This window comes from Gracilinanus agilis, chromosome 6 (assembly GCF_016433145.1).
Source record: "Gracilinanus agilis isolate LMUSP501 chromosome 6, AgileGrace, whole genome shotgun sequence".
Taxonomy (NCBI): Eukaryota; Metazoa; Chordata; class Mammalia; order Didelphimorphia; family Didelphidae; genus Gracilinanus; species Gracilinanus agilis.
This window is the reverse complement of record NC_058135.1, coordinates 1,593,052-1,605,340: the sequence shown is the minus strand read 5'-3', so window position 1 is coordinate 1,605,340 and position 12,289 is coordinate 1,593,052. Positions and strand designations below refer to the sequence as shown.

The window sequence follows — 12,289 nt, the reverse complement described above, 5'->3', positions numbered from 1 at the left end:
GAGAAGAGGGGAGGAGAGAGAGAGAGAGAGAGAGAGAGAGAGAGAGAGAGAGAGAGAGAGAGAGAGAGAGAGAGAGAGAACAGTGGACCTTCATGCCTGGGTTTACTTGGATTTTGTAGGGATCCAACACAATGCTATCTCCACTTTCCCATCCTCTATATCTTATTCTACCCTCCTTCTTCTATCCTTCTTCCTGTCCAGGATTCATCAGGTTGCAACAATTCAGGCCTTAGGTTTGCATTTTTTTAATTGACAACAGGCCTGTCCAAGGGTTTATCAGATTCAGGAAACACTTTTTTTTTTTTTAATTTTTATTTTAAACCCTTAACTTCTGGTATTGGCTCCTAGTTAGAAGAGTGGTTAGGGTAGGTCAGGAAACACTTTTGAAATATTTCTCTGGCTATAGCATTGCAACATTTCTCGGGATGTGTAGTCAAGATTATAACTCGTAAGTTTTGAGATTTCTCTCATAGGAATTGGGTCACCTCTAAATTTCTTCCCTTGGGAATAGAAAAGGAGGGGCTTTTTAGCCACATTTGAGAAGAATATTAAAGGCATATATATATAGCTGCTGGGGGAGGGGGTTTCTTCTGCTCTTCGAAAGGAGAGATTGATATCTCCTAGTGGAGGTGTAAAAGTGAAATTTGGGAAATGCCATCTAAAAGTGTATATATTTCTATGGACATGGAAAATATATCAAACTACATTTCCCGTGATCCAACGTGGTCCAACTGGTTTCCGTTTCTGGGTTTTTGGGCTTGGAGAGGCCTACGTCTTGACGCAGGGAAGATTTTATAATCTCCTGGGTTAGGAGGGGTCTCTCTCTTGGCCAGCAGACTCGAGACAGGAAACAGGAGACAGTAATGGCGAGGGCGGCAGTTTTGAATGCTTACAAGCGCGTGATCTAATTATCTATCAGCATGGCTTTAATTAAAATACTAATTTATATATTTATACGAGCCTTTATCATTTTTAATATTTATAGAGGGCTCCAAACTTCACTATTTTTCTATAGGAAGCTGCCAATCCATGATTACTAATACTAATCAGTGTCTATTGGGGAATAACGCGCACATTTCGTCCCACACACGGGGAAAATCACTTCTAAGTTTAACCTGCATCACTAACATTTTCTCCATCACTTTCCCAAGTCTCGATAAACAGTAAGTTAAGGGCTAATGTGCCACTTCGGCTCATTTCCAAAGTGAGATTGCTCACACTAAAAATTTAACAGGCAGCTAAGCAGCAGAGCGGATATAGTGCCAGGCCTAGAGTCAGGAAGACCTGAGTTCAAGGACAGCCTCAGACACTGGACAAGTCGCTTCGTCCTGTTTGCCTCAGTTTCCTCATCCATCAAACGAACTGGAGAAAGAAACCACAAGGCCCACCTGAATCTTCGCCAAGAAAGCCCTTTGTGGGGTCACAAAGAGTTGGACACAACCGAGCAACAACAACAGAACGTTAACCGTGCTTGGAGCTGGCTCCAGCCAGCCCTGAGAAAGAGAGGGGGTAGATGGGCTCTGGGCAGTAGCACCCCGCCTTTGGGGGTCCTGGAGAAGTCCCTGCACAAATAAGGAAAACCAAAAACAGGCCTCGCCCGGTACACGGCCTTTTGGGGAGTGTTCCGTCTCCTCCTGGTGGTGTCAGCTCCTGAGCAGGAGCGTCCCAGTGCCTGCGGGGAAAGCCCCAGGAGGGGCGTCCTGGAGGGAGCCGGTGGGGCCGGCGCTGCCGAGGGTCAGCCCCCTCACTCTACATTTCCCGGGCAGGACAAGAGGTAGCGAATGGCAGAGCTGGGGGTCAGAACCAGAGCCTGGGCATCCAGATCCACGTGGAAGCTCGGGTCTCCGGGGCCTGGCGCTCTGACCGTTTTCTAGGCCGTCCCTGTGATCCCAGGGCTGTTTACAGGACTATTAAATGACAGCAAATGGGGCCAGGAAAGAGCTGTGAAAGGAGAACGAGCCGGAGGCCCCTCCGGACTGCATACGCCCAAACCACAGATCGGGTGTGCCAAGAAGGAAAGGTGGCTCTCCGTGCCCTGCGAGTGGCTACGAGCGCGGCCGGCCGGATGAGCTCATTGGCTCGCTCCACAAACGCCTCCCTTTGTTAGGTACTCTGGGCCCGATTCCCGGAGCCTGGGCGTCCCTGCGGCACGGTCCCTCCCATCCCTGGCCGTCCCTGGCCTCCCCACGACGCTGGCAAGAACATCATCAGTACTTTAAAGAGATAGTCTGAGGCAGACGATTTCCTTGTTTGTCGCAGAAACACTTTGTTGGGTTTTAGGGATTTTAACTTCCGGGCTGAAGTACCTACGGCAGACTGTCGCCGCACACAGAAGAGGACTCTGTGTGAGACTCAGCCCGTCTGTGAGCCTCCCGCTTGTGTAAAAAGTAGATCAGGACCCCGGCCTGCTCGTCGGCGCCTCCTTCTCTTCTCAGCGCAGTCTTTCACCAGACCTCTTTTTTTAACCCTCACCTCCATCTTGGAATCAATACCGTGTACTGGTTCTAAGTCAGAAGAGCGGTAAAGCTAGTGACTTGGCCAGGGTCCCCCAGCTAGGAAGTGCCTGAGGCCAGATTAGAACCCAGGACCTCCCATCTCTGGGCCTGACTCTCAAGCTCCCAATCTCCTGAGCCACCCAGCTGCCCCGCAGACCTCCTGTTTGACATCACCATTGCTCAATCTTCTCCCTGCCTCCTCCCCAATTAAAAACCAAGAGAAACAGAATAAAAACCCTTGAACCAATGAGCATAGTCGAGCAAAAAGAATCCTCGAAGCAGCCATATGCAAAAGCACCAGTACCTTTCTTTATTTAAACCCTTACCTTCTTTGTCTCCGCATCGCTTCTGAGGCAGAAGGATGGCAAGGACTAGGCAGTTGGGGTTAAGTGACTCGCCCAGGGTCTCACAGCTCTATTCACCAAGCCACCCAGACACCCCATCCGTCTCTTTCTGCACCCCGGGTGGCCAGGAGATGGGTCCCCCACTTTGTTGTGGATCATCTGGAGAAAAGGTGGGTCGGAGATGTCAAGGGGTTCGGATTGTTTTCTCTCCAGCGCCGTTTCCTTGTATAAGTTGTTCGTTCTGTCTCCGTTCCGCTCGGTTAGGGCTCTCCACAGTTGCCCGTCATCCCTTCTTACCGAGCAAGGCTGTTCCACCATGAGCCCTGGTTTGCTGTGCTTCTCCGCACTTCTCCAGCCCCTCCTCTGGCCCCGTACCCCTCCTCGGCTCCGGAGAGCCTGCTCTCCGCGGGTCCAGGGGCTCGAGGGGGGGCGACGGCGTCGGCGGATGGATGCAGTCGGCGTTTGTCACGTGTCCCAAGGACTGTCCTAGCCGCTTGGGCTGGCTTTACGTTTTATGCCCTTTTCTTAGGATTACAAAATGCTGGCATGGAATTTCACATTCACCATACATTTTTTTCTTGTAGATAACGGATTAAGTCAGTGATGGGCAAACTACAGCCCGCGGGCCGATGCGGCCCCCCAAAATGTTCTATCCAGCATTATTCCTAATCTGACGAGTATAACGAGTGCGATACAATATGATGAAACTTGGAAAGAGCTGCCTTAGAAACAGACCGACAGAGGAGCCTTGCCTTTCCTTTGGCCCCTCTTTAAATAGTTTGCCCGTCCCCGGGCTAGTGTAGCGGGGAGGTAACTTGCTCTAAGTTTTCATCTCCGTCCTCCCTGTGAAAGGCTCAGGGACGCTTGAAAGCAGTTCGGGCGTCTGTGTGGGGGGCCTGTGAAATCTGGGGGCGGCCCTGCTGGGAAGCGCCGCGTCTTTGCATTCACTCCCTGCCTGCTGTTAGTGAGAGGGGCCTTTGGGGGAATTTCTGTGTTCCTGCACGCAAAGGTGGGGCTTTCCTAGGGGTTTGTCGGGGGCCTGCCCCTGTTCTTCGCCATTTCCCCGGGGCTGCGGGGGATCTTGGTCACAGCCATGGCAGCAATAAGGGGGCATCTGAGTGCGGGGCCGCCACGCCCTTCCTCGAGGCCCCCCGGGCCGTGTCAGACAGGGTGGGTTTGATGGCCCGGCCCTCCGCCACTTGGGAGCAGAGGAGGGCCACCCAACCCCCGGGCCACACGTCCGGTTAGGAGGAGTCGCCAGCCCCCAGCTTCTTCCGTTCGTGTTCATTGGTCTTCCTTGTGAGCCTGTTGCTCTGTCCTTTCTGTTTTCAGTTCGGGTTCTCCCCCCACAGAGCAGGCACGATACCCATTGTGCATCCGCAGCCTGCCGAAGCCGTTTCCACATTAGCCGTGTCCCAGCAGCCAGCACGAGACGACAGACGTGGAGGGGGAGGGGAGCCGGTCCCTTTGGCCTTGGCTGGAAGCTCCTCGGCGTCTGTGGCCTGACAGGAGCCCCTCGGGCCTCGGGCGCTTCTTCCTGGGCGCTTACAGTCATTTTTTAAATCGGAGAGCTCGGGATCGTGCGGGCTGTTCCTGAGCTTCTCCTCGGCCGTTTCCTTTCGGGCAGCAATGCGTACGTCCCATCTCTTCTTTGGTCTCTGCTCCACATGGATTCGGCTTCCTTTATGGTTTCCTGAGTCTAAGGAGGAGGCTTCTAGGTAGCCCAGGGGCTAGCGCCCCAGGCCGGAGTCCGAGGCCTCAGATACTTGCTAGCTGTAGGCCACAGCCCCGCCACTGATGTTTTCCTCTGGCTTTTCAGGCTTTATTCTGACTGTTTCTGTCATCCCGTAGAGACTTCGAGTTCTGTTTGGTCTGTTCTCATTTTCAGAGTTCATTTCTTGGGCAAGATGGACCATTTCCCTTCTTTCTGGCTCTTCCTTCCAGAGCTACAACTTCATCTTTTGGGGTCTTGCTGCTATTATTCCAGGTATAGCCTTTGGAGAAGTGGGAAAAGGAACGAGCAAAATCCTTTGCATTTGTTAGAGTTATTCTTGTGGAATTTATTTACAATAATTTTGGGTCCTGGTTAGTATTTCTTTGGTCTATTTACCTTTTAAGGCAGGCACAGTGGATTGGCCCCTAAATTCAAATTCAGCCTCCGATGCTTAGTAGCTGTATGACCCTAAGCAAGTCACCCCCTGCCTCAGTTTCCTCATCTGTAAAATGGGGATAATAATAGCATCTGCCTCCCAGGGTGGTTGTGAGAATCAAATGAGACGCTATTTATACAGCACTTGGCCCAGTGCCTGGCCTATAGCAGGTGTTTAATAAACGCTTGTTCCTTTTCCCACTTTAATCCCCCCTCAAACTGAGGGTCTGCCGCCGGCCAATGTGCTCTCCGTCCCGCCCTGCTTTTGGATGGCGGGCTCAGCTTTGGCCTTCCTTCCCCGGGCTGCCTCTGGCCCAGAGCCTCCAAGGACGCCGTGACCCCCTCTCTCCGCCGGGCCGGGCCGCAGGGACAGCGCGTGAGACCGGAGGGGGGTGCTCTGTCACACGGGGTTTTAAAGATGACATTCGGGAGCCTCCGCCCGCGGGCCGTGCTGCCTGGCATAAATCCTCCTCCTCTTGCCTTCCAGAAGAAGAAGGCCCTCCGCGCCGAAGGCCGCTCGGACTCCGCGCAGGCGGCCTCCTCCCTCGCTCCTGTGAGAGAGCACGGCGTGCTGTTTGAGTGTCCCCCGGAAAGGTGGACAGACCAGAAGAGATCCCCTCCCGTGATGGCCTACTGGGTCGTGGGGTAAGTGCAAGCGGCGTCTGCCGCAGGGACCCTCTCGGGCCGCTCGGAGGGGCCGGAACCCCCGCGCAGAGGCCGGAAGGGAAGGAGGCGGCCCCCCTGGGGGGCTCCTCCCCCGCGCCACGGCGACGCCAGCTTCAGCCGTCGGCCACGGGGACCCTATAAAGATGTCTGAGCTAGGACGGGCCACGGAGATCCTGTGGGAGGGAAGAGGCGGGTGGGGGTCCCCTTCTGCCCCTCACGCCCGTGGGATTGGCCAATATGTCGGTAAAGGAAAGCGAGACGTGTTGGCGGCCGTGCCAAAACTGGGACTCCGGTGCGCTGCTGGTGGAGCTGTGAGGCGCGACCCTTGTGGGGAGCTGTTGGGAACGATGCCCAAAGGGCTCTAAGCAGCCTGTATCCCAGAGACATAAAGGAAAAGGGAGGGGCCTGCCTGCACAAAAACGCTCAGAGCGGCTCTTCTGGGGGTGGCAAAGAACTGGCAACAGAGGGGCGTCCCTCCATTGGGGAATGGCGGAGCAAGCCGTGGTGTGTGCCGGCGATGGAATACGATGGGGCGGTGAGGAGGGATGAGCGGGAGGACTTCAGAGAGAGCCGGGGAGGCCTTCGTGGACTGATGCAGAGTGAAGTCAGCAGAACCAGGAGAACAATGTACACAGTCACAGCGATAGTGTGGGGGGATCGACGGTGACAGACTGGGCTCCTGACAGGGCTACAACGACCCGGGACAAGTCTGAGGGACTTAGGACAGAGCCTGCTCCCCACCTCCGGGGGAAGAACAGTGGGAGTAAAAATGCAGATGGAAACGTAGGATTTTTCAGTCGTTTGTCTGCGTTTCCATTTGGGGGGTTTGGTGTCATAAGATGACTCGCTTACAAAAATGAACAATATGGAAATCGGTTTTGTGGGATAGCTTATACTGCTATGACCCAGATGGAATCTCCATAAGTTCCATCATATACTTTAGAAAAACGTGTGTGAAAATGTGATTACATTCCATTGGCTACTTAATTAATTAGTTAATTAATTGGGTTAGGGTGGGTGCTTTGTTCTCCAGTTGTCCCAGGAGAGTATTCTGTCCCCAGAGCCCTTACTCTCGTGGTATGGTGGTCCGTAAGCCGCTATCGAACCCTTCAAAGCACCGGCCGAATGGAGTGAAAGTCCGTGAACGTGCTCTTCCTGAGTTAACTGGAGCTTCTCTTTCCTCCTAGGAGACTCTTCGTAGAGCCCAAACCTCAAGAACTCTACGTGTGTTTTCATGACTCGGTCACTGAAATAGCCGTCGAGCTGGCCTTCAAACTGTCCTTTGGCTTAGCCACGTGATACTCCTTCCTCACAACCAGGGACCCGGTGGAGCGCGGCGAGAGGCCCCGAATCCTGCCCCCAGTGGCTTTAAGCGGTCACGGGAGGAACTAGCCCCACTGCGGTATTTCACGGCTCTGTCACACGCCTCGTGCCCCTCTTGGCGTGCAGGACTCCTGAACGGATACTTCCCGGGACAGGAAGGGGGAGCTGTTCATTTATTGCCATTTTGTTAAATGTATCGGTTCGGCGTATATTTTGAAATCATCGGATTGCTTCAGGAAAAACATACTGTGGAAGAGACCCAAAAGCAGAGTGTATTGACAGGCAGGGGCAGGCCCGGGGGCAGGGGCTTGTGCGCCCGTCCTGGCTTTGCCACTGACAGGAGGACTCCACACAAGAGACCCCGAAAGACCATTTTCCCATGAGAGTAAATCCCAGGATTGGGAGAGAAAAGTCACCCACCTTTGATTCATCTTTCTTGCAAGTTTGCATCTAGGCTTCCTTCGCTCGGGGCACTCAAAATAGAGCAGAACTCCCTTCACCTCGAGTGGAACGGAGACTTGAGAGATTTATCTCCCACAACCGAGAGAGCTCGGGCCCGGCAAAGGGGGCCACCTACATAGCTGTTTGGCCTGTGTGCGGCCCGCCTGGGCCTAGGGAGGGAGCCCAGGTGTGCTCCCATAGCCTGGGACTAGACAAGGGCTCGCGCTGCCCCGCCTCCACAAAGTCGGGCATGGGATCTCTTAGCTGCAACTCAAGCTGAGAGGGCACCCAGTCTAAGCCCCTCGCTTCTTCTCCGTGTATTGTGTCCGTCTCCGTGGCCGAGGCCCTGCCCCGACGGGGACACCCCGCCGGTAGATGTCAGGGCCGGGCCCTTCCTCAGAGGAGCGCGTGTGCCGTGCGTGCCGGGCCTCGGAGCCGTGTGCCACGGCCAGGCAGAGCCCTCCTCCCGCCGCTTGGATGGATGGGCTTCGCGGCGCGCCCCTCCAGCGCCTGGGCCCTGGGGCAGCATCATTGGGCGGGAGAGACCCGGGTTCGAATTTGACACACACACACCCCCTTAGTGGGTGTATACAAGCAGGAACAGAATTGCTTTGAGCCTGTTCTCTAAAGCAGGGATGATAGCTCTGCCGTTTACCTCACCCAGTCGTCATAGAAAGGTTTTGTGGCCTGCCAGGGCCTCAGTAAAGGCCGATTATAGTTGTTCTCATGGTAGCGAGGAGAATACTTTTAAAAATTTTATTCAGGACATTTTGTTTTTTACAACGTTTTTGGAAGCCACAAGAAAAATGGCGCCCCCGTTGGCACCCAGGTGGAGCCCAGGATACGGGGGTGGCTTTTTCAACCCCCCGCAGCATCCTTTGGGACTCTGATCCCCGAGTGGCCGGCGGGAGCACGCTCTCCTAGGGTCCCTGCCCCGAAAGCGGGGGCTCCGGCGCTCCCAGGCAGGCCGAGCCGGTGCTCCCAGGAGGGGAAGGGCGCGTGCCAGCCCAGAACAGAGGCGCGTGCTTCCTTTGGACAATGCCACAGTGTTCTCAGGCTGGGACACCAGATACCCCGGCAGGGCCTCGGGCCCCCAGAGGTGCTGCCACGCCTTTACCGCATGTCTCCGAGCTGCCCCAGAAAGCCACCGGCCCAGAAGCACGCGGGCAGGTCACCGGAGCACTGGGAAGCCCGAGTAATGTGGAGGAGCCTCGCCGTGAGCCAGGCTCTGGTGATTCTCTGTCCTAGGACGAGGCCCAGCTTCCAGGCGTGTACCTTTCCTCTGGCACCCACAGGAAGGACAGGCGTGCGTCATCACCTGCTCGTCCCTGACGTGAGGCTCCGGCCCTGCCTGGGGGCCCTGCTAAAATTCAGGGATGCTGGCTGAATGGCTCCTGGATTTCTCTTTCTCTTTTGTCCTTAGTGCCTCCAAAGGATGTGGAATTTAACTAACCAGAAACCTTTTAAAAATCAGAAATGGAACCGTTTGGATAGTTTCATGTATATTTAATAGAAAAGTGGCATTTTGAAGAAGCAAATTGTTACTCTGAAAACATGTCTTTCTATTTGCGTGTGAAATAATTTAATTTTCCAAAACTCTATTTCTCTAAACTGTATGAAAAGCTATTTTTCTATTTTCTCATTTGTTTTTTACTAATAAAGATAAGCTGAAGACTCCTTCACCCCAAAAAGCATGGGCTTCTTTTGAATTTCTGTTTCCTTCATCAGTGGTATTATCAGAGCAGGTAGCTAGCACAGTGGATAGAGCATCAGGCCTGGAATCAGGAGGGCCTGGTATCTGCTCTGGCCTCAGTCACTTCCCAGCTGTGGGACCCTGGGAAGTTACTTTTAACCTCTGGCTGCCTCCGTTCCCTCAACTGTAAAATGGAGATAATGATGCTCCTGACTCCCAGGGGCATTGTAAGAAGCAAATGAGATAATATTTATAAAAGTTATAGATAAGTTGCCTTTCTGCATTTCTAAATAAAGTACAGGTTTTCACACTTTAATCTTTTCACTTTCTCCCCATGTTTTCAGTGTGCAGAATCTGCTGAAATGAGTCATGTCTCCTTGTTCTGATCCCTGTTTGGGGTTCATAATTCACCTGACATGGATCTATACAATTAAGGCACCAAAGGAGTGCCCCAAGTCAGTGGTGTCAAATTCATATAGAGACCTGAGACAACTAAGCATCCCTTAAGGGTCCCTTTGGTGGCCTATTTGTGGATGTAGAAAGCCACAAGTTATCATCATCCATGTTCTATTACATTTTTATTTTGCTCACTATCTCCCTTCGGCTCTGGTCACACCAGAGAGCCCTGTGTTGGGCACTCCTGCTCTGGTAGCCTTCTAAGATTTAGACACTGCAGAGCAGTCCTTCAGTATCCTGCCTCCCAAAGCTCCCGAGTCCAGCAAAATCCAAGGACTGGCCCAAAAGAGGAGTTGGGATGGGGAGACCTGAGGGGAGGCAGGAAAGACCCGATCTCTATTGAGAGTTGGACCCTGCCACGTTCATTCTTTCTCACAGATGCCACACCCAGAGGCCATCTTCATCCTCCCTTTCCCTGAGGAAAACACTCAGTATAAAAGAACCTATGTACCTTTCTGACAAAAAACGATGGGAGTCGGCCATATGCTGTGAAATGGAAATCATAACAACACCTGTCCTCTCCTCTATTTGCTGATCATAAAATGAGACCCTAGGTGTACAGAGCTCCACAGATCTAGCTGCGCTTCAGTTTGAGGAAGTAGGACCCCCAGGACACACCCGCGCTAAGCTAGAGCAGTCTCTGGTCCTTAAAGGGATTGGGACAACGTTCTTGCTACTTTCTTCCCCAAAGCTCTGTCCCCTCACGTTATCCATTCTGAGGAGGACCTGGCCCTACTCATTTCATATTTCTTAGGCTCGGATCAAGAACCAGAAGGGGCCTTCAGCATCATTTATGGTCCAGCCCCCTTAGTTTTACAGTTGAGGGAAATAACCAGGGTCACAGAGGCGGTCAGCAGTATAATCAGGATTAGAACCCAGACCCCCACACACACCAAGGCCAGCCCCTTTCCCACTCCCCCCCCACAGCCTACCAGGTGGTTCCTGTCCCAGGAACTAAGACCCAGAAAAGTTTCAGCATGAGCTGCTCAAGGTTGCACAGCTTGGCCAGACTTTGGGAGAGAGTAGGGGGCAGAAGGGCTGGGCATGCCAGAGCCCTGAACCAGATTCAGACCCAGGTCCTGACTGGCTCTCTGCTCCGCCAACCCACAATTTCAACCAATTTTTTTTTTTTAATTTTAAACCCTTAACTTCTGTGTATTGACTTATAGGCGGAAGATTGGTAAGGGTAGGCAATGGGGGTCAAGTGACTTGCCCAGGGTCACACAGCTAGGAAGTGTCTGAGGCCGGATTTGAACCCAGGACCTCCCATCTCTAGGCCTGACTCTCAATCCACTGAGCTACCCAGCTGCCCCTCAACCAATTTTTAAGCAGGCGATTCCTAAGGTTTTATTTCCAACTCCAGCCTTGTTCTCCCATCTATCGTACATAATCAGGCAAGGAATGCCAGGGAAGGCTGAGGAAGAGAGATGTTCCAGGAAACACAAACTTCTTGTGTGTTAATAAATCTCAACTCTGAATATGGTTGAGCATCTCTTCTTTCCTCCATGTCCTCTCCTCCCTCGGCTTCTTCAATGCTGCTCTGGCTGCTGGTTATCCTAATGTTCCGTCTCCTTCCCTGGCTCTTCTTCCTTTCCTTTCAGCCCATCTTCCTCCTGCGTCCTTCTCGTTCTCTCCCCCACTGTCATAGCTTCACCAGTCACTTCTATTCAGACGATACCCAGTTCTCAAAGGCTGGGCTTGGCTTCTTCCCTATCCTGCAATCAGTCATTGGACATTTATTAGACCAGCTGTGCTTAATACATGCTGGGGATACAGAAAGAGGCAAAAGACAGTACCTGCATTCAAGACACTAGACTTCAACTCCCGTCTTCACCCACCGACGTGACCTGCCACCTGATGTCCTCTTGGGCCCTAAAAGCCATCATGTCCAAAATCACACTCATCAGCGTCTCCATAAAACCTTGAGCCGCCTCCCCACATTCCTAGTTATACTGATGGCGCCAGCAGTCACCCGGACTTCAAACTTCTGCGTGACATTTTCCTCTGCCCTCTCCCTCCCCAAACCAATCAATTGCCAATTGCCAGTGACTGCATTTTCAGGATAGGTTTTGTTTTCTGTATATGCCTCATTCCCTTACATTTTCAGAAGATGCTGAGGGAGTGGCACCAAGTAGAAATTCACTCCGGCCTTGGGGACCTCATTAACAGAGATTCCCTAACACGAGAAGGGAGCTAGCTGGTGAATGGATAGAGTGCCGGGCCTAGAATCAGGAAGGCCCAACTCTAGGACCCCAGGCAGGTTACTTCACCTTGTTTGTCTCCATTTCCTCATCCGTAAAATGAGCTGGAGAAGGAAAAGGCAAACTACTCCAGGGTCTTTGCCAAGAAAACCTCAAATGGGGTCACAAAGCGTCTGACAGGACTGAAAGCCCTGAGGAACAATAATAGCTACAACCGAGACATCTGCCCCAAGCTCCTATTCGCCTCCACCCCCAGCTATTTACTTGGTGTTTGAAGAGCCAGGCTGTGGAAGCTGACAAAAATCTCAGCTGATGCTTCTGCTCATCCAAAGGTTAAAATCCCACCCTGATGTCCTCGCCATTCTCCTAAGGGGTTGCCATCTCTCCCCGTGCTCTGGCTACACTTCCCACCCTTCTCCCTGCTCCCCATCCTCACCCCTCCCTGCTCCCCATCCTCACCCTTGGTTCTGTCCATCCCATGGGCCCTCTGCCGCCCTTCTTCTATCCTTGACAAGCCCCCC

General features: G+C 52.9%; 2 protein-coding genes across 2 annotated transcripts in view; both read left to right on the top strand.

Moving 5' to 3' along the window:
• Positions 1-7,043, top strand: part of LOC123251757 (protein inturned-like) — an 84,582-nt gene extending 77,539 nt beyond the window's left edge. The window contains exons 5-10 of the mRNA XM_044681048.1: positions 3,104-3,293; positions 3,849-4,082; positions 4,172-4,280; positions 4,784-4,826; positions 5,476-5,633; positions 6,842-7,043. Of these exons, the coding sequence (XP_044536983.1) occupies positions 3,104-3,293; positions 3,849-4,082; positions 4,172-4,280; positions 4,784-4,826; positions 5,476-5,633; positions 6,842-6,953 (846 nt within the window). The 3' untranslated portion in view covers positions 6,954-7,043. The remainder of the gene's footprint in view (positions 1-3,103; positions 3,294-3,848; positions 4,083-4,171; positions 4,281-4,783; positions 4,827-5,475; positions 5,634-6,841) is intronic.
• Positions 7,044-8,538: 1,495 nt separating this feature from the next.
• The window catches only part of SLC25A31 (solute carrier family 25 member 31), a 60,882-nt gene continuing 57,131 nt past the window's right edge, over positions 8,539-12,289 (top strand). Inside the window, exon 1 of the mRNA XM_044681047.1 lies at positions 8,539-8,689. Coding sequence (XP_044536982.1) covers positions 8,539-8,689 — 151 coding nt within the window. The remainder of the gene's footprint in view (positions 8,690-12,289) is intronic.